Raw genomic sequence first — 25,848 nt, 5'->3', positions numbered from 1 at the left:
GGTCAAAGTATGTTAGAGAATTGGAGGATACTGGAGTAGATCTGAAACAGAGTGGAGGCCTTTACCACGAGGACCAAAGGATGACAGTGGAATCAGGGCGCTAATTACAGAAGAAAAAAAAACCTTACAGTATCACAGAATCAACCACATACTTTTTGTTACATATATGGAAACAGAGCAAAAGAATATATGTATCAGCTCTAGCCACCAACACTGTGAAAAAAATACTTTTAAGTTGCATGAGATCAGTAGAATCAACCTTGATTGACAGCACTGTGGGGATTTTGTTTGTTTCTTGTTAGCTTATGGTAGAAGGGGACAAAAACCCCATGGTTAGGCAGACTCGTTTACATGACTTTAGGCAAGTTACTTATCCTCTGTAAGCCTCAATTTTTCAACCTGTAAGATTAAAGTAATAATACTATATTACATGTCTGCCCCAAGAATTAGAAATAATCCAATCAAGGATAAGCACTTAGTATAGTAACTAGCATATATTAATCAGTAAGTAAATGCAGGATGTAGTATAATAACTAGCATATATTAATCAGTAAGTAAATGCAGGATGTTACTTCTGTCCTGTTTCATTTATTTTTCTATTGCTGGTCATAGTGCTAGTATATTTTTATAAGAAACCTAGCCATTTTTAAAGAAAACAGTAGTTACAGAAGTGCAGTAAATAATGCTTATTTTGCCTACATAGAAATATTAAGAATGAATGATAAAAATGAATTTTAATGCAATATAAGATTTTTTAATGATAATTTAAGCAATTTCTGTAAAGAGGTATGTGGTACTAAAACCACAATTCTGAAGTGTAATCAATTGTTCTTATCAAATTAAAAAAGATTTAATTGTATACAATCTAAGGATTTTAGGAGAAATGCGAAAAACTACATATTTTAAGAAAAACTTCAAATTGGCCAGAATTGTTATATTTTTTTTTGACAGCAGCCTGTATCTGTATAGAATTGTTATATTAAAATTAGAAAACATGAACTGCTAATAAATTAGTTGAATCAGTACATAGAAAAGCAAAAGTTAAGAAATAATAATACGTAAGACAAAAAATGGAGATAAGCATATTATTTCACAGCAATGATAACATAGTCTTTATTATAAATGTTCAATATCTTATTAAAATAAAATTATTATATAAATTTATATGTATAAATAACAATAGCTAATAATTTTGGGAGCATAATGCCAGTCATAGCATTTTTTTTTTTTTTTTGAGACAGAGTCTCACTCTGTTGCCCTGGCTAGTCAACCTCATAACAACCTCAAAATCCTGAGCTCAAACAATCCTTCTGCCTCAGCCTCCTGAGTAGCTGGGACTACAGGCACGTGCCACCATGCCCAGCTAATTTTTTCTATATATTTTTAGTTGGCCAATTAATTTCTTTCTATTTATAGTAGAGACGGGTCTCACTCTTGCTCAGGCTGGTTTTGAACGCCTGCCCTTGAGGGATCCACCCGCCTCGGCCTCCCAGAGTGCTGGGATTACAGGCGCGAGCCACCATGCCTGGCCCAGTCATAGCACTTTATGAAACCATAAAAGTGTTGCGTGGGCTATCTGGAATCTCTAGAGCATGAGACCCCTGACTTTGCCAGCTTGCCTAGACTTCCTGAAGCCTGAAAGGAACTCTTCTGAGTGAGCTTCCACTAGGTTGGCAAGTGTATCAGAGGAGAATCAAAGAATAGAAAAAATGACTCAGATAGAAAATCTACTGCGTCTACTCTTAGGTTCCTGATGGATATGTTGTTGGCTATAGTTAACATATTGAGTACTGTAATATATGATACCATTGCTCTTCAATTCTAAAATTTCCCCAAGTGATCAAGCCCTCAGCAAACTGGCCAAAGAATTGACCTGAGACTTTTAGATTGGGCTGATTTGAATGTGAATTCAGTTCTTTATAATTAAAAATATAGCCACCACCTAAACAAATGGCTTTCATACTTTTTTGACCATGACCTGTAGTAAGAGTGTGCCTTATGTAGCAACCCAGTGCACACATACACACATATGTGTGTGTGTATTTGTGTGTGTGTGTGTGTACCTGAAACAATACCCTTACCACATGTGTAGTACGTTCTAGGTTCGAGTAGTTGGTATTCTGTTCTGTTTCTTTTTTCTTTTCTTCTATTGTTTTAATACTGCTTATAACCCAGAGTGTAAAAACACTGGTCTGGGCAGACATGCAACGCATTTTCTTCTTATGGAAGCCTGTGTGAGAAAGTAGCTTAGGGATCGAGGAAAGAGGAAAGTTGAAAATATAAAAATGAGTAAAGCATGTTAGAGTCAGCCAGTGTGACTGGGTTTTTTTTTGGAGGGGGGGGTAGGGTTGTAATTAATGGGAAGTAAACTGGGAAGGTGTGAATGTGGTATAAAAATCTAGAATGCTTCCCAGTTGTATATGTTTCCCATCCATAGGAGCAATAATAATCCAACCTCTTTATCATTTTGAATTAACACAGTGTGCTGCTGAAACAATTGTATTTCCCCATATTCTTGTCCTGTTCTTTTTCTACCCCCTTGAACAATCTTATACAAATTTATTGTGGTTTTTTTCTCATTGGCTGGAATTAATACCATTTACAAATTTAAATAATTCTAGTCTGTACTCTGATCTCTAATTTATTTATAATACATATATCGGGCTAAGCTCAGGGAACCCCACTATTTTCATTCTTTTCTTTTTTTTTATTTTTTTTGAGATAGGATCTCACTCTGTCGCCCCAGTTGGAGTACAGTGACATAGATCACTGCAACCTCAAACTCCTGGGCTCAAGCTATCTTCCTGCCTCAGCCTCCTAAGTAGCTTTGACTACAAGCACTCACCACCACTCCCAGCTAATTTTTCTGTTTTGGGTAGAGACAAGGTCTCACTCAGGCTGGTCTTTTTTCTTTTCTTTTTTTTTTTTTTATTTTCTGGCTAGCCAGGGTCCAAGCCCCAGAGCACCAACGCAGTGGTCACTCTTGCAGGCAAGGACCTCAGGCTGGTCTTGAACTCCTGACCTCAAGCAGTCCTCTCGCCTCAGCTTCCCAAAGTGCTAGGATTACAGGTGTGAACTATTGCACCAGGTCTCTATTTTCATTTTTTATCGAGAGAAGTATTTAGTCCTCATCATCACAAAAAGATACCCTTTTAACTCCATAGTGATTCCTTTTTTAAAATAAATCTTGTTTTGAACTTTGAGTTTTTTAAAGGCCTCGTATCCATGTGTTAACATTTTAATCACTCAGTTACATGGTTTTTAAGGAACTCCAGTTAATAGCAGATTTCCCATTGTAGAAATCATGTTACTTTTCCCCAAATAAATGTTTCTTTATGGCTTCTTATATACAGAAAGCTAATGTTACAATAATTTATAAAGGTAATGTTGTTATAAAATGGTTTATCCCATCATGACATTTATCTCAGCATAAGAAGTAAAGTGCATTTAGTAAATGACTTTTGTTAAGTGTTAAGTTGTACTGATATCAAATTCATTCTTTCAGCAAATAACCTACTATGTGCCAGGCATTGTTCTAGGTTCTGGGGTTGATCAGTGAATAACACACAAAAATTCCTGCCCTTTGGAGTTTGTATTGGTGTTGGGGGAAATAAGGATTTTTTTCAAGTGAAATATATAATCAATTAGAACCTGATAAGTTATATGGAAGAAAATAAGCTAAAACGAGGGCTGTGACCAATTCATACTGCATATAATTCCCAGTCCAGCAGACATGCAGGAGGTTCAGAGTGAGTGCCATGGTTCTCAAGTATCTTCCGAAAGTGACCAAAGCAACAAGGAAAGGGGTATAAGAACCTGTAGGTGCACCATGAACACAGGTGCCCAGATAAAAGCAATCAGATATCTACAGCGTGGAAGAATGTCTCTGAAGCATATTTCTTTGTAGATCATAGGTCAGGTTTCTTTATTGTTTATGTGTGTGCATGTTGTGTGTGTGTGTGCTTTAATACCCCTTCTTCATTTTGGGTTAGTAGAAGAAAGAGATTTTGAGGGGTTCTTCTGACTTAATATTGCTTTATTTTCTGTTGAGGGACAGTAGTGAGTATTGGTTGAGGCCGTGATTCTGAAGCCAGACTCCTGGGATTTAAATTTTAGTTCTGGCAGTTACTGACTGTGTAAACTTGGATAAGTGTTTAACCTCTCTGTGCCTCAGTGTCCTCATTTGTAAAATATCTATTAAGGTCCAAATAAAATAAATTTTACTGGAATATTTCCTTAGCAAATGAGTGGGTTGCTTTCAGTATTTAAGATGGATTATGTTTTTCAACATCGAATTGGGGGGGAGGGGAACAACCAAAAAGAGAAGAGAAAAATAGCTTTTACTTTTATTTATTTATTTTTTTTAAGAGACAGGGTCTCTTAAAAGAGAGACCATTGCACCCAGACTGGAGTGCAATGATACTATCATGGCTCACTGCAGCCTTGAACCCGTGGGCTCATGCAATCCTCCCACGTCAGCCAGGTAGGCGCTATCACACCCAGCCTAAAAAATAGCTTTTAAAAACAGGCAAAGAGGCTGGGCTCAGTGGCTCATGCCTGTAATCCTAGTACTTTGTGAGACCAAGGCAGGAGGATTGCTTGAGGCCAGGAGCTCAAGACCAACCAGAGCAAGAACAAGACCCCATCTCTACAAAAAATAGAAAAATTGGCTGGATGTGGTAATACGTGCCTATAGTCCTAGCTACTCTAGAAGCTGAGGCAGAAGAATTACTTGAGACCAGGAGCTGGAGGCTACAGTGAGCTATAATCTCGCCGAAAGAGCAAGACCCCCTTCTCTAAAAAAATAATAAATAAAAACAGGCAAATACTATCTGAAAAGGCTACTTACTATATGAGTCTGACTATCTGACATTTTGGAAAAGCCAAAACTATGGAGTCAATGAAAAAAATCAGTGGTTGCCAGAAGGGCAGGGTGAATAGGCAGAGCACAGGGGATTTTAGGGTAGTGAAAGTACTCTGTATGATATAATAATAATGGTGGATACCTATCATTATACATTTGGCTAAACCCATAGAATGTACAACACCAAGAGTGAACCTAATGTAAACTATAGACTTTGGATAATAATGATATGTCAGTGTTAGGCTTACTTTCCATTCAACTTTGCTGTGAACCTAAAACTACTCTGAAAAATAGTCTATTAAAAAAACAACAACATGGCCGGGCGCGGTGGCTCACGCCTGTAATCCTAGCACTCTGGGAGGCCGAGGCGGGCGGATTGCTCAAGGTCAGGAGTTCAAAACCAGCCTGAGCGAGACCCCGTCTCTACCATAAAAATAGAAAGAAATTAATTGGCCAACTAATATATATAATATAAAAATCAGCCGGGCATGGTGGCTCGTGCCTGTAGTCCCAGCTACTCGGGAGGCTGAGGCAGGAGGATCGCTTGAGCCCAGGAGTCTGAGGTTGCTGTGAGCGAGGCTGACGCCACGGCACTCCAGGGAATGGAATCTGAGTACCACAGATAGAAAAAAGATAGAAAGGATAAAAGGAAAGGAAAGAGGGGAGTGACTCATTTTTCTGTGTGATTATGGCCACCTTTTGTTACTTGTGTACAGTTTGTTAGTCTTTGCACCTAGTTTTGTCAGTAGCAGGAAAATACCCTATGGAAAGTAACTTTGTCTAGAAATAAATTATAACTTCTTAACATTGGTAACAACTTTTTTCTACCACTAAAGAATTTAAGAGAGACTTAGTTTTAGCCATGTGTCTGTGCATGTATTTCATGGGTGTTTCATGCCTCAAGTCAGCATTCTCATATATTTTGTGAGTATATGGGATATAATATAACTAGATATGAGCAATTGATTAAATTAGTGGTGCATAGTAAAGTTTCATGGAAAAGACATAAAGAGGCTGTTGGAACAAACAAGATTCGTATGTAATATGTGACATGATCATAACACAGTATCAGCCAGCCTAAGCAAGAGCAAGACCCCATCTCTACAAAAAAATAGTAAAATTAGCCAGATGTGGTAGTGTGCACCTGTAGTCCCAACTACTCAGGAGGCTGAGACAGGAGGATCACTTGAGCCAAGGAGTTTGGGGTTGTAGTGAGCAATGATCATACCACTGCACTGTAGCCAGGGTGACAGAGCAAGTCCTTGTCTCAAAAAAAAAAAAAAAATAGTACCAGAAATGGCCTTTAACATGTAGAAATTATTATTAACTATTATCACTGTTTCTTATTTTTTTGAGGTTGTTCTGATATGGAATTACATAGAAAGTATCATCTTTAGTTTAATAATGATGAACATGTATTTATCTTCCATATGAATGACTGATTTGTTAGATGGACAAAACATTCACTTTTGTTGTAATAGCTCTGTGTCTAACCTTGCCAAGTTCTTAAATCAAAAAGTTTGTTATGGCTCATTCTGGAAAATTTTTCGGTTAGCATGGACTTAGGACAATATGCTAGAATTTGTTCTTTAAGCTATGCTTTTAAGGGTTCAGATACCAGGTCACATGCATTTATGTGCGTGTGTGTTTGTACATGACAAATGCCAACCACCACTGAAGTGGGGAAAAACAACGACTTATGTATAAATTATATTCTGTTTACACATCAAACAAGTAAGGTAATTATTTAAACTTTTTACCTGACTGGTTGTACCTTAAAAATTCATGAGTGATTATAAATTTTTTTGTTTAAGAACTATATGCAAATAATAATGTAAATTCTTCTCACCCACACACACTCCCCTCAGTCAGCATTGTTATACAATTGAAGCCCCACTGTCAATTAAAATTAATTTCTCAGAGGTAGCTGTGAAGGAGAAAGAAACTACAAACACTCGAAATTAAAAAATCTGTTCTCTGACTCTAATCAACTCTCCCAGGCCTTTCATACCCACTAAATCTGTCCTTTATTTGGACTCATTACAAGTCCCAGTCTCATATACTCTTTCATATTTTTCCAATCTGTCAAGCCCCTCCTGGGTTTACTTTTCTTCCTACCCAGCCTTGGACTTTATCAACCATCTGAATACTACAGTTCACTAGCGCTCTGGATTGCTTTGTTGCCAGATTCATCCATCAGGCTTTTCTTGACAATCCCTGGCTTTAGCATAGTATCTTACAATCTCGTAGTTACTCTATAAATATTTAATGGAAGGAAGGAGAGAGAGAGAGAGAAAATTCTTTGGTTTTGTGGTAACGTGCTGAAAAATTCTTGTGGAAATGTGTTACTTTTACTGCTTGGAAGCATTTCCAGTTTATGTTGTTGAACATCAACTAGGCCTTCACTACTGTTGCCCAGTGTTTTTATTTTTCTGTATCTATCCTGTTTCCCATTATCTCCATCACAGATCACTTCCACTCCCCAGAACCATCAATTCTGTCATGTCTCCTTTCCTTATTACAGTCCGGGTCATCTAAAGTTATTTTCACCCAAGGATTTTTCAGTATCTTCACTTACTCTCTTTACTCTCTTTGGTCCCCCTTTTTTATATACACACACGTACATACATGGTGAGGGGGAGGTCTATTGGCATAGGTAACTTTCAAAAGTTAACCACCTGTAGTAACTTAATTTCTTCTGCTCTCTTCCCCCATCAGCTATGCCCTTCCTCACTGGTCATTAATGACTTCCTGATGGCCAGTGTTCTCTTCTCAGAACTCATCCAATTTGGTCCATGGCATAACATTATAGATATTCTAGAAATCATGTCCTCTTTTTGCATTACAACACTGTCTCCCTGGCTCTTGTCCTATAACTCAGATGGCTCTTTAGTCTACTTAGCTGATGTCTTCATCTGCTTTTAAATGTGGGTGTCCCTTATGTGTCTGCCCTTTGATCTATTCTTACACCTCAGCAGAGATTCTAAATCATAAGTATAAGAATCATGTGAGATTCTTGTTTAAAATGTAGGTTTCTAGATTCTGCCCTCAGAGATTGTGATTAAGCAGGTGTAGAATGAAGCCCAGAAATCTGCACTTTTAACAAGCACTATTAAAAGTAATAGAAAGCCACACTTTGAAAAAATAATGCTCTATAGTCCTATCTACTTCAGTGACTTCCATGTTGGTCTCTCTCAGATATTTTAACATCCCACTGCTACAAATTTCTCTTCTTGCCTGAATAATATTTTGAGAATCTCAAGGCCAGAAGCAGGCTTGTTAATCAACTACCATGTACTTGCTCCTAGTTATTAAAATAATAAAATACTTGCAGAAACATTGGTAAACAGCTGCTGCACTAAGCCTCCCACTGCCAATTCTATCACAATCCCTTCTGTTCTGGCCCCTCTCCTGAGACCTTCTGGACCTGTCTGCAATCCAGCAACAAAGAGGTCATAACCTGGCACAACAGTTGACCAGTTTCCTAATTGGTTGAACTGTATCAGTTAAATTTTATATTACCTCTGTTAAAGATGATGGTGCCATTAATCATATGAAGACATGGGAAAAGGAACTGGTTTTAATGGGGAGGATTGTAAATTCAGGATATAAGATGATTTACCTACAAAAATAGTTCACCTGCAGCAAGTCCAAGATCACCAGAACTGCTCTCTGAATTTGATTGATCATCAGAATCTAAGGCTTAACCTGGAGAAATGTTGATTCAGTAGGACTAGGGTAGAGCCCAGACATCACTGTTTTTTGACCTTTTCCCCAGTAATCAAGAACATCAGAAAGTAGTACCAAAGTGTTGCCTCATATTGGACCTCAAGTAGGCATTTTACATTCATAGCATGATCAAAAAGATTAAGCAAGGATATGTAAGTGGTTCACTACAAACTGCTACCACTACTAGAAAGTATCAATTGTACATATTTCATACACAGAAAGCAACCTAATGTTAAATTCCATTCAACAGAGTCCATTTTGTCCCTGGCAATAAAGAGCTCCATTTCTAGGAGTTTCTGTGAAAAACACCCAAAGAAAAAAATTCTGCATTTAGGAAAACATACAACAGAATGTAGCCACCTTTATATTAGTTTTTTAAATTTTAGGAAAAAATCCGTAATTGTAGATTATCATCCAAGTATAAATTAAATTAATGTTTGAATCAAAACACACAATTGTGTTTTAATCAGGTGTTGCTGTTCTCTGAATCATATGTACAGGTTATTGAAACAAAGGAGGAATAACAATTCTGTAAAATGTTGTGTCATGAGTTTAATCCTGAGTCATTTATTACGTATATGATTTCTGAGTCACTAATTACTAAGGCTTTCCTATAAGGAAACCATTACTAACAATAGGCAAAGTGAGAGATTGCAAAACTTTTTGAATGGTAATTATTCTAGTTACACAAAGGCTTTTAAAAACCATATTGGAGGAAATACATTTATTTCAAAAATAGAAATTAGCATCACTTTTTATTGAGAGACAGAGACATGTACTTTTTCCTGAGGAATGAATATAGACTGGGTATTTAGAAGCCTACAACTAAGTTTATAAAGAAATATATCCCTTGTATTCTCTATACTCAGAAGTGGAAAAAAAGAAAAAAATATATTTACTAATTTTTAAAGAAAAATATAAAAAAGAAAACAAAAGAAATATATCCCAAAAATTTATAGCACTATCATAGTTATTATTCAGAGGGTGAGGAGGATATAGGTTGTATATTAAAAATACCTTTTGAAAGTAAGGCTTTTGCCCTTAATTTTGCTTATAATGTTAAAAAGTAACATATATAAATGCTGTCATGAAAAAATTGAAAAGAATAATTAAGACTGCTGCTATGGGATATTTTTTGCACAGTTGAAAATTAGATTTGGTAAGTTTTAAACAGCTCGTTCTATACAGAAGTTTACTTCAATTTGTAAATGCTCTAGTCCTTCCCTGTTACCCTTGCACGGGCTCCCCCCCCCCCATACACATGGACTTTTCTGTTCTGCACTTTGAAACACAAAGCAACTTGTCAGTTCAGTTTATTCAGTTAGGGTCACTTCTGTGAAAACAAAGTCAAGGCAATTGTTTGATTTAATTGACTAGAGAAACTGGTTATACAGGTTAGTAGAACTTAGCTTTATTTTTGTCCAGCTGCATATTTGAATGTTCATAAAGCAACTTAGTAAAATAATAAGAATCCAGTGACATTGTAATAAATTTTAAAGAATGATTACCAAAGCAAAGAAAAAGCACACTAAAACCCAAACTGTAGAACGTATTCATAGTATTTTTTTCTTTATGTCTCCACTTTCACAATAATGAACTGTCTTCCTGAAAAATGAAGCCTTCTTTTCTTTCACTACTCAATTCCTTTTCTTTGAGGGATTTTTTTTATAGGACTACAGTTAAAATAACCATAAGAAAATTTTCTATATAATTTAAATGAATAATTTATAATATAAATACTTTTACAAAATAGGCCTCTAACTATAAGCAGACATTCTCTAACAGTTGATCAGTCCCCTCTGGGCTTCAGTGCCCTCCTTACCCACTTGAACCTCATGGATATCATTTTAACAATATTCTCCCTTGATTCTTTCCACCTCCCACCATACTTTCCACTACACTCATCCTACTGTCTGCTGCTCCTTCAGTGCCTAGGCTACTAATCACTCATCGTTTTGTTAAAATCAGTGGAAAACCAAAAAATTGAAATGCTAAAATATGTTAGGTCTTAATATTTAAAAAGTATAAAGATCTCATAAATAAAATTCATTTAAAAAAAATTCAAATCATTTCTTGTCCCAGGAAAACAGCAAATCTTTAGCCTCAATTAAATTTAGCAATCATGAAAGAAAGAGGAGGAAATTTTTTAACACATATAAAAGGCTAGAAATTTATCGTCAAAGAGTGTCTAAAGGTCATAGAGTAATTAGGACTTTTATAATTTTGTTCTGTGTAATAAAATATCCCCTTCCTACCCCGTTAACCCTTATAATAGATATCTACCAGTTTTATTGTGATTATCTAACTGTAGAATACCTTTTTCAATAACTCATTATGTACCAAAATAGGGGCCTACAGAAATTGACAACACTGCATTTAATCCTGCAGAGACAACCATTTTACATTTGCTTTGGGGGGGGGGAAAAAAAGCAAAAACAAATTTAAAAACGAGGGTTGAGGCTGGGCTCCTGCCTGTAATTCTAGCACTCTGAGAAGCTGAAGCCAGAGGATCACTTGAGGTCAGGAGTTCGAGACCAGCCTGAGCAAGAGCAAGACCCTATCTCTAATAAAAATAGAAAAAATTAGCCAGCGTGTTGGCATGCGCCTGTAGTCCCAGATACTTGGGAGGCTGAGGCAGGAGGCTCACTTGAACACAGGAGTTTGAGGTTGTAGTGAGCTATGATGACTCCACTGTACTCTAGCTGGGGTGACAGACCAAGACTCTGTCTCAAAAAAAAAAAAAAAAAAAAAAAAAATTAGAGTTGAGTTGTATATAACTTAATAAAATCCTTTAGGAAAAAACTTTGGTCTTATATGTCAAAAGCATTAAATAGTCATATTGGCCAGGTATGGTGACTCACACCTGTAATTCCAGCACTTTGGGAGGCCAAGGCAGGAGTTCAAGGTTACAGTGAGCTAAGAGCCTTTATGTCAGAGTGAGACCCTGTCTCTAAAATGAATAAATGAATAAACAAATTAGTCATACTCCTTAACCCAGTTTTCCTGTTTTGAAAACAATTTAACAACAAAAATATTAACTTAAGATAAAAACATCTACACTATAGAAAAGGTTTATTGTAGTATTACTTACACTAGTCCAAAATCGATAACATCCTAAATGTCTACTACTATAAGCAGTGTAATTAAATTATGATACATTGATTTGCTAGACAGTTTTGTAGCCACTAATAATACAAGTACTCCAACAACCTGGAAAAATTATTCTGATATAAGGTTATATGAAAAAGCATAATATAAAATTGTACATAGTGCACAAGCAATGAATAATCTGAAAAAGAAATTCACAATTCTATTCACAATAGCATCAAAAAGAATAAAATACTTTGGAATAGGCTGGGTGCAGTGGCTCACGCCTGTAATCCTAGCATTCTGGGAGGCGGAGGCAGGAGGATTGCTTTAGCTCTGGAGTTTGAGACCAGCCTGAGCCAAGAGCAAGACCCCATCTCTACTATAAATAGAAAGAAGTTAATTGGCCAACTAAAACTATATATAGAAAAAATTAACCAGGCACAATGGCGCATGCCTGTAGTCCCAGCTACCCGGGAGGCTGAGGCAGGAGGATCACTTGAGCCCAGGAGTTTGAGGTTGCTGTGAACTAGGCTGACGCCACGGCACTCTAGCCCAGGCAACAGAGTGAGACTCTGTCTCAAAAAAAAAGGAGGATATAAAACTCATAGAAGAAAACATGGGAGAAAATCTTCATGACCTTGAGTTTGGCAGTGATTTCTCCAAAAGAACAGACACAAAAGAACAAAATAGGTAAATTGGAGTTCGTAAATACAAAAACTTATATATCAAAGGACATTATCAAGAGTGAAAGACAGCCCACAAAATGAAACAAATTCTTTGTAAATTATATATTTAATAAGGATTTATTATCTAGAATTTATTAAAAACTCCAACAACTCAACAACAACAACAAAACAATTAAAATATGGACAAAAGACTTGAATAGGCATTTTCCAAAGAAGATATACAAATGGCCAATATGCACATAAAATAACAAGTGTTGGCCAGGATGTAGAGAAATTAGAAGCAAGTGCCTCAAAATGGTATGAATGTTAAATAGTATATAGCTGCTATGGAAAACCATTGCAGTTCCTTAAAAAGTTAGTTATAAAATTACCATATGACTTAGTAATTCTACTTCAGTATCTACAAGGTAGATACTGAAAACAGAGACTCAAACATATACAGTATTTGTGTACCAATGTTCATAGTAGCATTATACACAATAGCCAAAGAGTGGAAACAATGCAAGTGTCCATCACAGATGACCGGATAAACAAAATATGCTACAAACATATAATGGAATATTATTTGACCATAAAAAGGAGTGAAGTTCTGATACATGGTACACATGGAAGAACCTTGCAATCATTATGTGAAGTGAAATAAACAAACAACAAAAGACAAATATTGTATGATTCCACTTATATGAGGTATCTAGAATAGGCAAATGCATAGCATAGAGATTTCCAGGGCCTAGAGAAGAAGGAAATGGGGAGTTTTTATTTAACGAGTACAGAGTTTCTGTTTAGGCTGATGAAAGTGTTCTGGAAATAGATAGTAGTGGTGGCTACACAACATTTTGTTTGTGCTTAATGCCACCAAATTGTATACCTTCAAATGGCTAGAATGGTAATTGTTACATTATTTTTTTTTTTTTTTTTTTTTTTTTTTTTGAGACAGAGTCTCGCTTTGTTGTCCAGGCTAGAGTGAGTGCCGTGGCGTCAGCCTCGCTCACAGCAACCTCAAACTCCTGGGCTCGAGCGATCCTTCTGCCTCAGCCTCCCAAGTAGCTGGGACTACAGGCATGAGCCACCATGCCCGGCTAATTTTTTATATACATATCAGTTGGCCAATTAATTTCTTTCTATTTATAGTAGAGACGGGGTCTCGCTCTTGCTCAGGCTGGTTTTGAACTCCTGACCTTGAGCAATCCGCCCGCCTCGGCCTCCCAGAGAGCTAGGATTACAGGCGTGAGCCACCGCGCCTGGCCTAATTGTTACATTATTTATATTTTAACCACATTTTGGGGAAATTTAATTATAGATAGTGATTCAGATACATAAATTATGTATTTTTAAAACAAACAAGGGAATGAAGAAGTGAAAAAGTTACTAAATTATGTGATTATTTTGAGTAGAAATAAAGCTAAAATAAAAGATTTTAATTTTTAGCTAATATATTTCATTAAAAGATGTATTTTATGGTGCTGATTTAAAATTTTCTTTCCTTGAACACCATAGTTTTAGGCTAAAAAGAAATAAAAAATAAAATAAATAATAAAATAAAATTTTCTTTCCTATTTATAGTAATTATTATTAAAAATAGCTATATTGATTAATAATTTTTAAAACCTTTAAATTTACACAGGAAAAGCTTTTCAGAATAGTTCGTGTTAAAGGAATTTGTATACTTTATATGTGCTAGAACATTTTAAATGATTTTAGTTTGCTATCAGATTTTCTAGATTTTGATGAAATCTATGTTTCTTTAGCTTGACAGGGCCAATTTGCTATTAAACCAGACTCAACAACCTTACAGATATCTCATTGAATCAGTGCGTCAGAGAGATTCGAAGATTGATTTATTGACGGAGTGTATTTCACAACTTGAGAAAGATGTCAGGTAAACCATCTACACATCTTTTATTTGAATACTAAAGATATTGAAACATAATGCTGCTTAGATGAATTCTGGCTGTAAATGATTAAGAAAAAATTTAAATAATGAAGGTGGTCTTAGATGTAATGAGTATTAAACTTCACTAGAAAAACTAAAGTCACATCCCATTAGGTGTTCACATTCCACCTATGATTGGAAGTTTTAGTATGGAAATAACAATGCTACACTCATTAACATAACATTCCATATACCCTAGGTGATGCAAACGCTATCTTGTCCTTGTTCCCCTAGAATTCTTAGGGGAATATAGCTATAGCTCGACCAAAGGGAGAGGTAGAATATAACCAGGTACCATTTGTGGAGTTAAAATGACTTTTTAAACACAAAAAGGAACGTATTTACTTAGATTCATGTTGACTTTGCCAAGGAATTTTAGACTTTTCTTCTTCTGACCATTTACATGAAGTAACCCATGAATTGCCTTAGTGTAAATAAATAAATTCTTTTCACTTCCTTAGTTTGAAATTGTTTTTGTATGAGACCTTATCCAAAAGACTTGCTTCATTTAGTAGTCATTCAAATTCCTTACTTGTTCATCTATATATGATCATTTTAAATGATCATTTTAGTTTTTTTAACTAAAATAAAACAATGATATATGTAAAGGAAAAGGTTTTAACTCATTAATAGATAGGTAGCTTAGTTATTAGATTTTAAGATTATTAGAATAATTTAAATTTTTATGGATAAATTATTAACGTGTCATAAATGTGGAAGCAGAGAATTTGGTAGAAATAAAAATAGTTAAATCAAGGAATTGAAAAACAATAAGGAGAAGACAGTTATTAAATCCAGGCTTCCTAAAATATGTAAACTTTCTCCATATGTTCTGGTTAAAAAAAATAAATAAATAAATAAATAAATAAAATAAAATATGTAAACAAAAATATAAAACTTGGTAATTACTCCAAAATATGAGTGTTCTTTTTGATAATCAGAATAATTATCTTCTCCTCTCATTTCCACCCACCAAAATTATTGGTCCAAACTTTATTTCTGGTCTTAATTTTGTGATGATTTATTTAAATAATTTTAAATCACATTTATAGTTTAAACACCAAAGTAAATAATGCTAATTTATTTCTAGATCATTTTAAAGTTAAAAATTATATTTATGTAATTTGTGTGTTTGTATACATAACCAACATTAATAAATAGTTTTTGGGGACAAGAGAAATTATGTCTTTCATCATTCACTGGGTACCTGGTTATCTTAGGGAAATTGAGGAAGGAACCCCCAAAAGAACTTTTTATTCCTATGTTATACATTTCTGTTATATTTGAAATTTTTATAATAGGCTTTATAATCTTGGGGGTAGTATGATTTATATAAAAGGCCTGAGAAAAAAATTGCTTCTTTCATTGTTGCCTCTAAGTAAATTTGCATATTTATTTTACTAAGAATTAAGGTAGCTGAAAATGTTTAATATAGAGAAAAATAATAGCTTGCTGTAGGAGAAAATTATAAAGATGAAAAAATTCAGCCCTAGAGAAATTAAGTGACTTTGTCCTCTAAGAACATACAGCATTGTGATAGAGCCAAAAGTTGAATCTTTATCTGTCTGCTTTCTAATTCTATACTCTTAACCATTATGTTATATTGCGTCCCTATGTTCTATTCTGAATAAGGGCTAATTATTCATTAACTATTGTAATTAAGGAAGAGAAGCAAAAAAAAAAAAAATAGTGTATCAGAATGGTTAAAAGTAAAGCTGTTACGAGTTGGGAATTATTGAAGCTAGATAACAAAGATACGTAGGGAGGTTGTTATATTTTCTCTCTTTTGAAATATTCTATAATAAAATTTTGTTTAAAAAAATTTTTTTTGAGATAGACTGTTGCTCTGTTTCCCAGGCTAGAGTACCAAGGCGTCAGCCTTAGCTCACAGCAACCTTAAACTCCTGGGCTCAAGCAATCCTTCTGCTTCAGCCTCCTGAGTAGCTGGGACTACAGGCATGCGCCACCATGCCCAGCTAATTTTCCAGAAATTAATTGGCCAACTAATATATATAGAAAAAAATTAGCTGGGCATGGTGGCACATGCCTGTAGTCCCAGCCACTTGGGAGGCTGAGGCAGTAGGATTGCTTGAGCCCAGGAGTTTGCTGGTTGCTGTGAGCTAGGCTGATGCCACGGCACTCACTCTAGCCTGGACAACAAAGAGAGACTCTGTCTCAAAAAAAAAACAACTAAGTACAGTTCAGGAAAAAAAAAAAAAAAGAAAGAAAGAAAAAAGAAAACTATGTACTGAGCTGGATTTGAAAATTCCCTTTTAAAAATAAGTTCTTTAGGCCGGGGTGCAGGATCGCTTGAGGTCAGGAGTTTGAAACCAACCTGAGCAAGAGTGAGACCCTGTCTCTACTAAAAATAGAAAGAAAATAATTGGCCAACTAATATATATAGAAAATATTAGCTGGTCATGGTGGCTTGTGCCTGTAGTCCCAGCTACCCGGGAGGCTGAAGCAGAAGGATTGCTTGAGCCCAGGAGTTGGAAGTTGCTGTGGGCTAGGCTGACACCATGGCATTCTAGCCCAGGCAACAGAGTGACAACAATTTTTTTTTCTCAAAAAAAAAATTGCACTGGTGTTACTGAGGAACTAAATTTTTTGTTTTATTTAAATTAGTTTGACTTTTATTTGCCACTGTGGCTAATGGCTATGGTATTGGACAACACAGCCAGTTTCCTCAAATGTGAAATGAGAGTGGTGCTAACAGCACCTAATTGATATGGTTGTTCTGAGTGTTATATAACATAATCTTCCTAATATACATAGCATACTACTTACACATTGCAAATGTTCAATAAATGTTTACTATTATTAGTTACATTTACTAACATTTAACAAATTTTATGTTGAAAATTATCTTAAAAATGAGAAATAACATTTCTCAAAATATGTTGAGTTTGGACAAAAATTAAGACTCCCTAAATAACAGCAACAGAAATCATAAAAGCTATGCCAATTATGGCACTAACTAGCAAAAAAATTTTCTATTAAACATGAGTTCTTAACACTGTTTCATAAATTTATTACATATTTTAGTAGATTCTGAACTCATATTTCACAGGATATGAACTCTTGATTGAAGCAGCTACCTTCTAATGTGAAAAATTAAGGTGCTTTCCACACTTTAATTATGGCATTTGAGATGCTGCTGTAAGTGTACCCTGGTTACATGAATGAAATGATGAAATGACGTGATATGAGGATGCCATAAAAAAAAAAGTCAGCTCAAACACTGGGCACAGAGAGGCACCCACCTGTAATCTCAGCTACTCAGGAGGCTGAGGCAAGAGGATCATTTGAGCCCAGGAGTTCAATACCAGCCTGGGTTACTTAGCAAGACCTCATCTCTAAAAAATAAAAAAAATGTAAAAAAATTTTTTAAGATTTAGCTCAGCCAACAAGTTAGATAGAATAGGATAGATCACAATTTTGTATACTCACAAGTCTACATACCCACATTCTTCACCCCTCCTCTGAGTGGATGGCATTTCAAATCCTACAGTTGAATTATCCTAGGCTTTGAATGTATATCAAGCTGGTTTCCCTTCTCATGGTAAATATGTCTGTAAAATACAGATAGTACTGTGAACCTCAAGGAGTAGTGAAAATTAAATTAGGAACATACATAAGCTCCTGGAACACAGGAGAAACTTAGTAAATGTTACTTTCCCTCCCCTTGTCCTTTGGTAATTTGAAATTTAAACATTAGATGGCCTATCTAAAAAGATTATTAAGTTATGTTCCTTAGGAAACATAAATAGGAAAATAAATATGGAAATTCCTATTCCTCTTTACTGTATGTTGATTTCTTTTTGTTTGTTTTTGTTTTTTCCTCTAGCCTCTGTCTCCTAGGCTAGAGTACGGTGGCATCATCATAGCTCTCTGCAGCCTCAAACTCCTGGGCTCAAGTGAGCCTCCTGCCTCAGCCTCCTGAGTAGCTAGGACTACAGGTGCACATCACTACACCGGCTAATTTTTTCTATTTTTAGTAGAGTTGGGGGTTTCACTCTTGATCAGGCTGGTCTTAAACTCCTGACCTCAAGTAATCCTCCTGCCTAGTCCTCCCAGAGTGCTAGGATTATAGGCATGAGCCACCTTGTCCAGCCATGTGTCGATTTTAATTGTAAAAAATATTTATACCAATTGATTATTTTTAAATATTTTTTCTAGCTTATACAATAAAAGTTCTTTAAAGAACTGAATAAGTTTATACTTTTCTTAGAAAATTAAGCAATACCACTGTACCACACTCACCCCTTGAAAATTTGGCTATTTATACAATATATTCGATTTCTAGAAAGGTTAGAGTAAATATGAACTAAAATGAAATCGTTAAAAACATGTTAAAAGCTAACATTTGAGATGTCACTATTAACTGCTTTAAATTCCCCTATTGTTAAAGTAATAATCCATTCTAAAAGGAGTGCTGTTAATTCTCCTCTAGCAAGCCACAAGAGACAGTCTGGTTAATATAGTTTGATCTCTACTTCAGAACTAAAGGAAGCATGGAAAGAGAATAATCAGCATAAATTTTCTTTCTCTGTTGTCAGTTCTCAGTTTATTCTTAAAGATTACTACATGGTCAACTTCTCTTACAAAGCTAAGCCATAGTATATTGATCCAGGAAGTTAAGGAACAATATATCAGGAGTATGTTTTTATATAGCAGGTGAAACAGAACCATAAACATGAATTTCTGAGTAATAATTAACAGTGAATTAGACAATTATGGGTGTAATATACCATTCAAGATAGATGTGCTTATAAGGAGATTTGTAGTTGTTTTATGAGTCACTAGTGGAAGCTTTGTATTTTTAAAGGTACGTTTCCACTGTTATGAAATGTCTTACAAAGATTAAACTTCTATTGAGTAATACATATATACTAGAAGAACAGTGACTATAGTAATCATCATCTTCAATTTTAGAGACCCACATGTTGAAAGTGGTCTCCCTTGAGGTTCCAGTATATTATAAAGAAGACTAGGACTTTGAAAATATATACTCTGATATTCTAATCACAGAAATATTTTCTGGGGTGTCCATATTGTTTGTGATACATTGATGTCTTACAGAAACAACAGAGCTGTCTACAAAGCAACTACAAAACAAATAGAATGGTCTCTGTAAACCAGTTTATCCACCCACCTTTTATTACATATTATATGGATGTTTTTGCTATTTAATTATAGAATATTTACTTTATTCTTAAAAAGTTAAAGCATATAAAGCATTTCTAAAGAATTATCCAGTCAAAATCCTTTAATTACCACAACATTCCATTCCTATTACACTATATTTTATTTAATGGGCCTGTTGGTATTTGAGACAGAGTATATGTGTGTGTGTGTGTACCTGTTCACTGAATGTATGTTTATATACTGTGTGTATGTGTACATGTATGTGAATATAGACATGTAAATGTTCCTTGAAAATCCCTAGTCCTGTTTACTGGATATTTAATTTTGAAAAATATTTTGTCTTGAAAGTGATTCCAGCTAAAGATAGATTAGAATTCTAGAGTTACAGAAACATCTGATCCTTACCATGCTTTAGACACTCTAGCAGAACATGCCACTCATTTTCCTTTATACCATTTTGTTCTTTTCAACTCCTCTGCTCTGTAGGATCTTTGGCGCCTAACTCCAAAAGTCAGTTTGTTTTTCTGCTAAGCTACTTACCTTTATTGGCGTTTAATTACTGTTTTCCTCTGATGCATGTTTTTCATCTAAATTACTAATACTCTATAGCATTTATATAGAGTTTTATGTGTTCAGTGCTTTATGTAATCATTCATTAGATAATTCACATATCCCTTTGACATACATGAATATTATTTTCCACTTTTACAGATAGGAAAACTAAGATTCAGGGGGAGTGGTGTGTCTTGTGTTATACCACAGTTGAGTCAGTGGCACAATTGGAAACAGAAGTCAAAATTGCTTCTAGTCTGTCTTCTCAGGATAAGCTGTGATACTTCCTGGGGAATTTCTCAATAGCAAGGAGAAGGTGGGCTTTGCCTCTTAAATCCTTGGAATTACCAGTTCCTCCAGAACACCTACTACTACTACTATTCCTTGAATTAATAAAAAAGCTTCTGGCTAATATTTTAAAAATTGGTGGCTTTTAATTTTCTTAAATTATAACTTTAAACTGTCTTATTATATTCAGCAAAACAACTCTCATTAGTTTTACCCTCACAAATTTTGTGTCAACATTGGAGGAATTATGTTGCTTCAACTCATTATTGCTTTTAATTCTTGTTATAGGTGCTGGTTGAGTAGATTCATCTAGTGGCATTAGAAGAATATTTCATTTAATTGTTCTAATTCAGTTCTATACATTGAATAATAAAATTAAGACACTATAAGCCCCAAATATGTCTCTTTTGAAATATTAATATGTCCTTACAATTAGGCTCATAAGATGGCTTCTCACCCTCTCTTATCAGCAAATGGGTTATATCAAAGAGAAATTCATAGTGCCAATTTAGAAATTGAAGATTGAACTAAGAACTCTTTTTCCAAGCTTATCACAAACTAAATATCTGATTCATTTACCTAATGCAGTTATATACCTGGTAATTTAGTATGTGATAAATTATACAATATTACTTTCAGTTTTAAGGATAAATGTTTTAGTTTGACTTCTAATATCTTGTGTTATAATATTTTGCTCATATATACTTTCTTTTTACCTTTTATATAAGTCTCACTTCATCTTTTTATATTTCAGGAGTAAATAGTCATCTTTGAAACATTAATTTTATGCCCATACTAGGCAGGAAAGTATTCTCAGAAAGCATCTCAGTTGCATTGTCAAAGGATTATTAAAAGACAAATAGGTTGAGCATGGTGGTTTACACTGATGCCGGTAATCCTAGCACTTTGGGAGGCCAAGGCAGAAGGATTGCTGGAGACCAAGAATTCAAAACCAGCCTGGACAACATAGTGAGATCCTGTTTCTACACAAAATAAGAAAAATTAGCTGGATATGGTGGCACACACCTGTAGTCCCAGCTATTTGGCAGGCTGAGGCAGAAGGATTGCTTGGTCCCAGGAGTTTAAGGCTGGCTCAATGAGCTATGACCTTGCTACTGCACTCCAGCCTGAGTGACAAAGTGAGACCCTATCTCAAAAAAAAAAAAAAAGAAAAGAAAAATACATGGCGTAGTGGCACACACCTGTAATCCCAGCTACTCCAGGGGGTTAGACAGGAGGATCACTTGAACCTGGGAGCTAGAGGCTGTACTGTGCTGTGATCTCACCTGTGACTTGCCACTGGGCAACACTGCAAGACCCCATCTCTTTTTTTTTTAGAGACAGAGCCTTGCTCTGTTGCCCAGGCTAGAGTGCCATGGCATCAGCCTAGCTCACAGCAATGTCAAAAATTCCTAGGCTCAAGCGATCCTCCCACCTCAGCCTCCCAGAGTGCTAAGGACCCCCATCTCTTAAAAAAAAAAAAAAAAGAAGGGAAAAAAAAAAAGAAAGTCTTCTGACAAAATAACTTGGTCTGGTGTCTTTATGGACTATAAATTTAATTTGTTTTTAATTCACACCATTAGATTTATTTTGACTCTTTTGCTATTTACTATTTATTAACTAAATTTACATTAATATGATGGCTTTTTAAACTTTCTTTTCAGCAATTTAAATAAAGAAAAGTCAGCTTTACTACAGATGAAGAATCAAATGGCACTAGATTTAGAACAACTTTTAAATCATCGTGAGGTACTTTTTCCATTTTGTCATAATTTTTACCATTTTAGGCTTTTTTTAATTTTTTTACATTTAGGAGGTACAAGTATGGTTTTGTTATATGGATATAGTGCATAGATGTGAAGTCTGGGCTTTTAGCGTAATCATCACCTGAATAGTGCTCATTGTGCCTGTTAAATAATTTTTAATCCTCCCCCAACCTTTCCCACCTCTCACCCTTCCAAGTCTCCAGTGTCTATTATTCCACTCTCTGTGTCCATGTATACACATTATCTAGCTCCTACTTATAAGTGAAAACTTGCAGTATTTGACTTTCTGTTTCTGAGTGATTTCACTTAAGTTAATAGCTTTTCCAAAGCTTTAGGGTTTTTCAGAATTCATATCAAGTTAAAATTATTACATCCCAGTTGTCCATGGTCACTAATGACTTCTCACATTTACATATCACTGTGATCTGGCCCTTTTTATTCAACTTGTGATATAATTCTTAGACTTAATTCTTACTCCTAGAATGCCCCTTCTTATTGACTAGTATTGCTTTATTCATATCTCTGTCACTGACTTTCCACATTATTTAATAATTACCTGTTTTATCTCAGTCCACCACTAGACAGTAAATGTCTTTAGTGTACCCATCTCTTATTTTTATCATTGTATGCCCAGTGCTTAGTATACAATATTTGTGTTGAGCTTTAAAGTTTATAAAGTTCTTTTATTTTTTCATTTGTTCCTCACCAGAATTATGTTATACTAAATAGAATCCCCATTTTATAGAAGGAGAAATGAGTCTTAAGTGGCTTGCCCATGAACAGTTAGTATCTAAGGGATAAGCCCAGTTTTATTTTGGTTTTTAAGCCAGATTTATTGAAGTATAATCTACAAACTAAAATTCATCCTTTTCAGCATATATTTTGGTGATTTGGGGCCAATGCAGACAATTGTGTAAGCACCATCACAATCAATATATAGAATATTTCCATCACCCAAAAAAATTCTCTCATGCTCCCTTTGTAGTTGAACCTTTTCCTCAACCCCCAGCCATAACCACTGATCTATTTTCTATACTTACAGTTTGATCTTTTACAGAATGCCATATAAATGAAATTATCGGTATGTAGCTTTTTGAGTCTGTCTTTTCTCACTTAATGATAATGCATTTGAAATTCATCCACATTGTTGCAAATATTAGTCATTTGTTCCCTTTTATTGCTAAGTAATAATCTATTATATAAATGTACCACACTTAATCCATTCACCAGCTGATGGACATTTAAGCTGTCTCCATTTTGGCACATTTCTAAATAAAGCAGCTGTAAACAACTGTGTACAGCTTTTTGTTTTCATTTCTCTTGGATAAATACCCAGAAACATGATTACTTGGTTATATGGTAAGTATATGCTTAACTTTATAAGCAACTGCCAAATTTTTCCAAAATGACTATACTTTTACATTCCTACCCACAGTGAATGAACGTTCCAGTTGCTCTACGTTCTTGACAACAGAATGTTGTTAAGCCTAGTTTGGGGGGATTTTTTGTTTGTTTGTTTTGAGACAGAGTCTCACTCTGTCTTCCTGGATAGAGTGCAGTGGCATCATTGTAGTGCACTGCAACCTCAAACTACTGGGCTCGAGATCTTCTTGCCTCAGCTTCCCAAGTAGCTGGGACTACAGGTGGGTGCCATGAGGCCCAGCTAAGGCCTACTTTGCTAATCCAAAGCATTGTTTCCACTGTTTCATCTTAGCCATCTTTTTACCATTTTTTTATTCTATAATAATAGAGAAAGAAATGTTCAAAATAGATCGATGATTGGTAAGTATCCTAAGGACAGTGTTTCCTAGTCTGGGAAAGGTAAGGTATACCAGATGTTTGGAAAGAAATTATTGGAGTAATATTATTGAGACAGATGAACTGGGGACTATTACTGGAAGCAGTTCAAAGGTGCATATCCTAGAGTTGGTATCAGAGGAATTGTCTCTATTTTAGAAATGGCCTTTGGAGTGTGTTCTCTTAAGATGTCTTTTATGTAATCAGTGAAAGGGATAATAAGGTGTCCCTAAACTAGATTTTAAGGATAACTTTTAGTTAGATAAGTCAATCTAACAACAGGTTACAGAGCTAGAAAAAGCTTCTCTGAAGAGATTTATTCTTTCTTATGACATTCAGGCATTAACCATCACTAGTACTATCACTTATGTCCTAGGATTCTGCCTTCAAGTAATTGTTTCTTTGCTATGGAAGCCTGACCCATTCACTATGTGAAATTTTCACAAATGTTTTCGAAACTGAATATTTAAGAGAAAGTAACTACAGATGACTATTCTGTCATATCAACTATGTTTTTTATAAAGCTAACCTAAGTTTTTTTTAGAATGGCAATTCTCATTTCATTTTAAAGGATTATGCTAGACTCTAAAAAATATACGAGCAATTTTAATTTGTACATTTTATATCATACCTTGAATCACATTATTCATAAATCTAAATAAAAACTAAAAAGCTTTACATAGTGAGTTGGGAAGAAAATATGTTTAAGCATGAAAATTAAATACTAGCAAGATGAAGTACTTGCCTACTACTGCATGGCATCAGTGAAATTAGTATGGATACATACCTAATTACATAACTGCAAGTTGATTTTTATGCATTTGACAGTATATCTTCATTTAGGCAATTATATTTTAATAATTCAATATTGTGGCTTTTCATAATGCCAAACATCTAAAGAAAAGGAACTTTTGGGCCGGGCGCGGTGGCTCACACCTGTAATACTAGCACTCTGGGAGGCCAAGGTGGGAGGATCACTTGAGGTCAAGAGTTCAAGACCAGCCTGAGCAAGAGCGAGACCCCGTCTCCACTATAAATAGAAAGAAAATTAGCCAAACAACTAAAAATAGAAAAAATTAGCTGGCACAGTGGCGTATGCCTATAGTCCCAGCTACTCGGTAGGATGAGGCAGAAGGATCGCTTGAGCCCAGGAGTTTGAGGTTGCTGTGAGCTAGGCTGACACCACGGCACTCTACCCCGGACAACAGAGTGACACTCTGTCTCAAAAAAAAAAAAAAAAGGAACTTTTTTTTCTTTACATAGCAAAGTGAAAATTAAAGTTTAGTAAAACAGATCTGATACAAGTTTTTAATCTTGTTCTGATAACCCATTTAATACCAACTTGCACAGTGTGTGCAGATGCAAAGGCCCTGTGTAAACTGCTTCTATGGAAAGAGAACAGCAGGTGATCCCTGGAAGTGCCTGGCCATTCACTTGAACATTCACCTGATAAAACTAAGGGTCTGCAGAATCTATTCCCTTTATTGCTCTGAGGATCATGTACTCAGAATAGCTCCTAAGTAATAATTGGATAATAATAATTCTGATAAATATTATTTGAAAGTGAAAATCAGGGCTGGGGCTAGCAAGCAAGGTACCTATGGTACAAAATGTGAGGAGGTGCCCACTCTCAATGCACTCACTACAAAGTACATGTTTGGCACCTGAGAGCCACTGCGTCTTTACAGTTTACACCGAAGGCGACTAGTTTGACTTACCTTAGTCAAGACTTTGGGAAAATGATCTAATATGAATATGGTTTTAATCAGCTAAATTTTTACAGTTTAAAGGAGTGACTCAAAAAGAGGCCAAATAAACATTTTAAGGTTTCTCATTTTATTTTTTGCATTAGACAGTTCTAGCTTGAACTTTTTAAGCAGTGTTACCTAGTTCTGATTAGGCTGTCTGTATTCATATAATATAAAATAAGATCACCAACTCATTTACCTAGCTCTAAAACATGAGTAAAATGAAAACAGAAAACAAGTAGACAGT

At 35.2% G+C, this 25,848-nt stretch overlaps 1 protein-coding gene across 3 annotated transcripts in view; it reads left to right on the top strand.

Annotated features, from left to right (window-relative positions):
- The window catches only part of PIBF1 (progesterone immunomodulatory binding factor 1), a 207,071-nt gene that overhangs the window by 147,674 nt on the left and 33,549 nt on the right, over positions 1–25,848 (top strand). For all 3 annotated transcript variants that reach the window (XM_076009380.1, XM_020290316.2, XM_012774113.3), the window contains 2 exons: positions 14,118–14,248; positions 21,955–22,039. In XM_076009380.1, coding sequence (XP_075865495.1) covers positions 14,118–14,248; positions 21,955–22,039 — 216 coding nt within the window. The remainder of the gene's footprint in view (positions 1–14,117; positions 14,249–21,954; positions 22,040–25,848) is intronic.

This window comes from Microcebus murinus, chromosome 13 (assembly GCF_040939455.1).
Source record: "Microcebus murinus isolate Inina chromosome 13, M.murinus_Inina_mat1.0, whole genome shotgun sequence".
NCBI classification, from domain to species: Eukaryota; Metazoa; Chordata; class Mammalia; order Primates; family Cheirogaleidae; genus Microcebus; species Microcebus murinus.
This window is presented reverse-complemented; position numbering and strand designations above follow the sequence as displayed.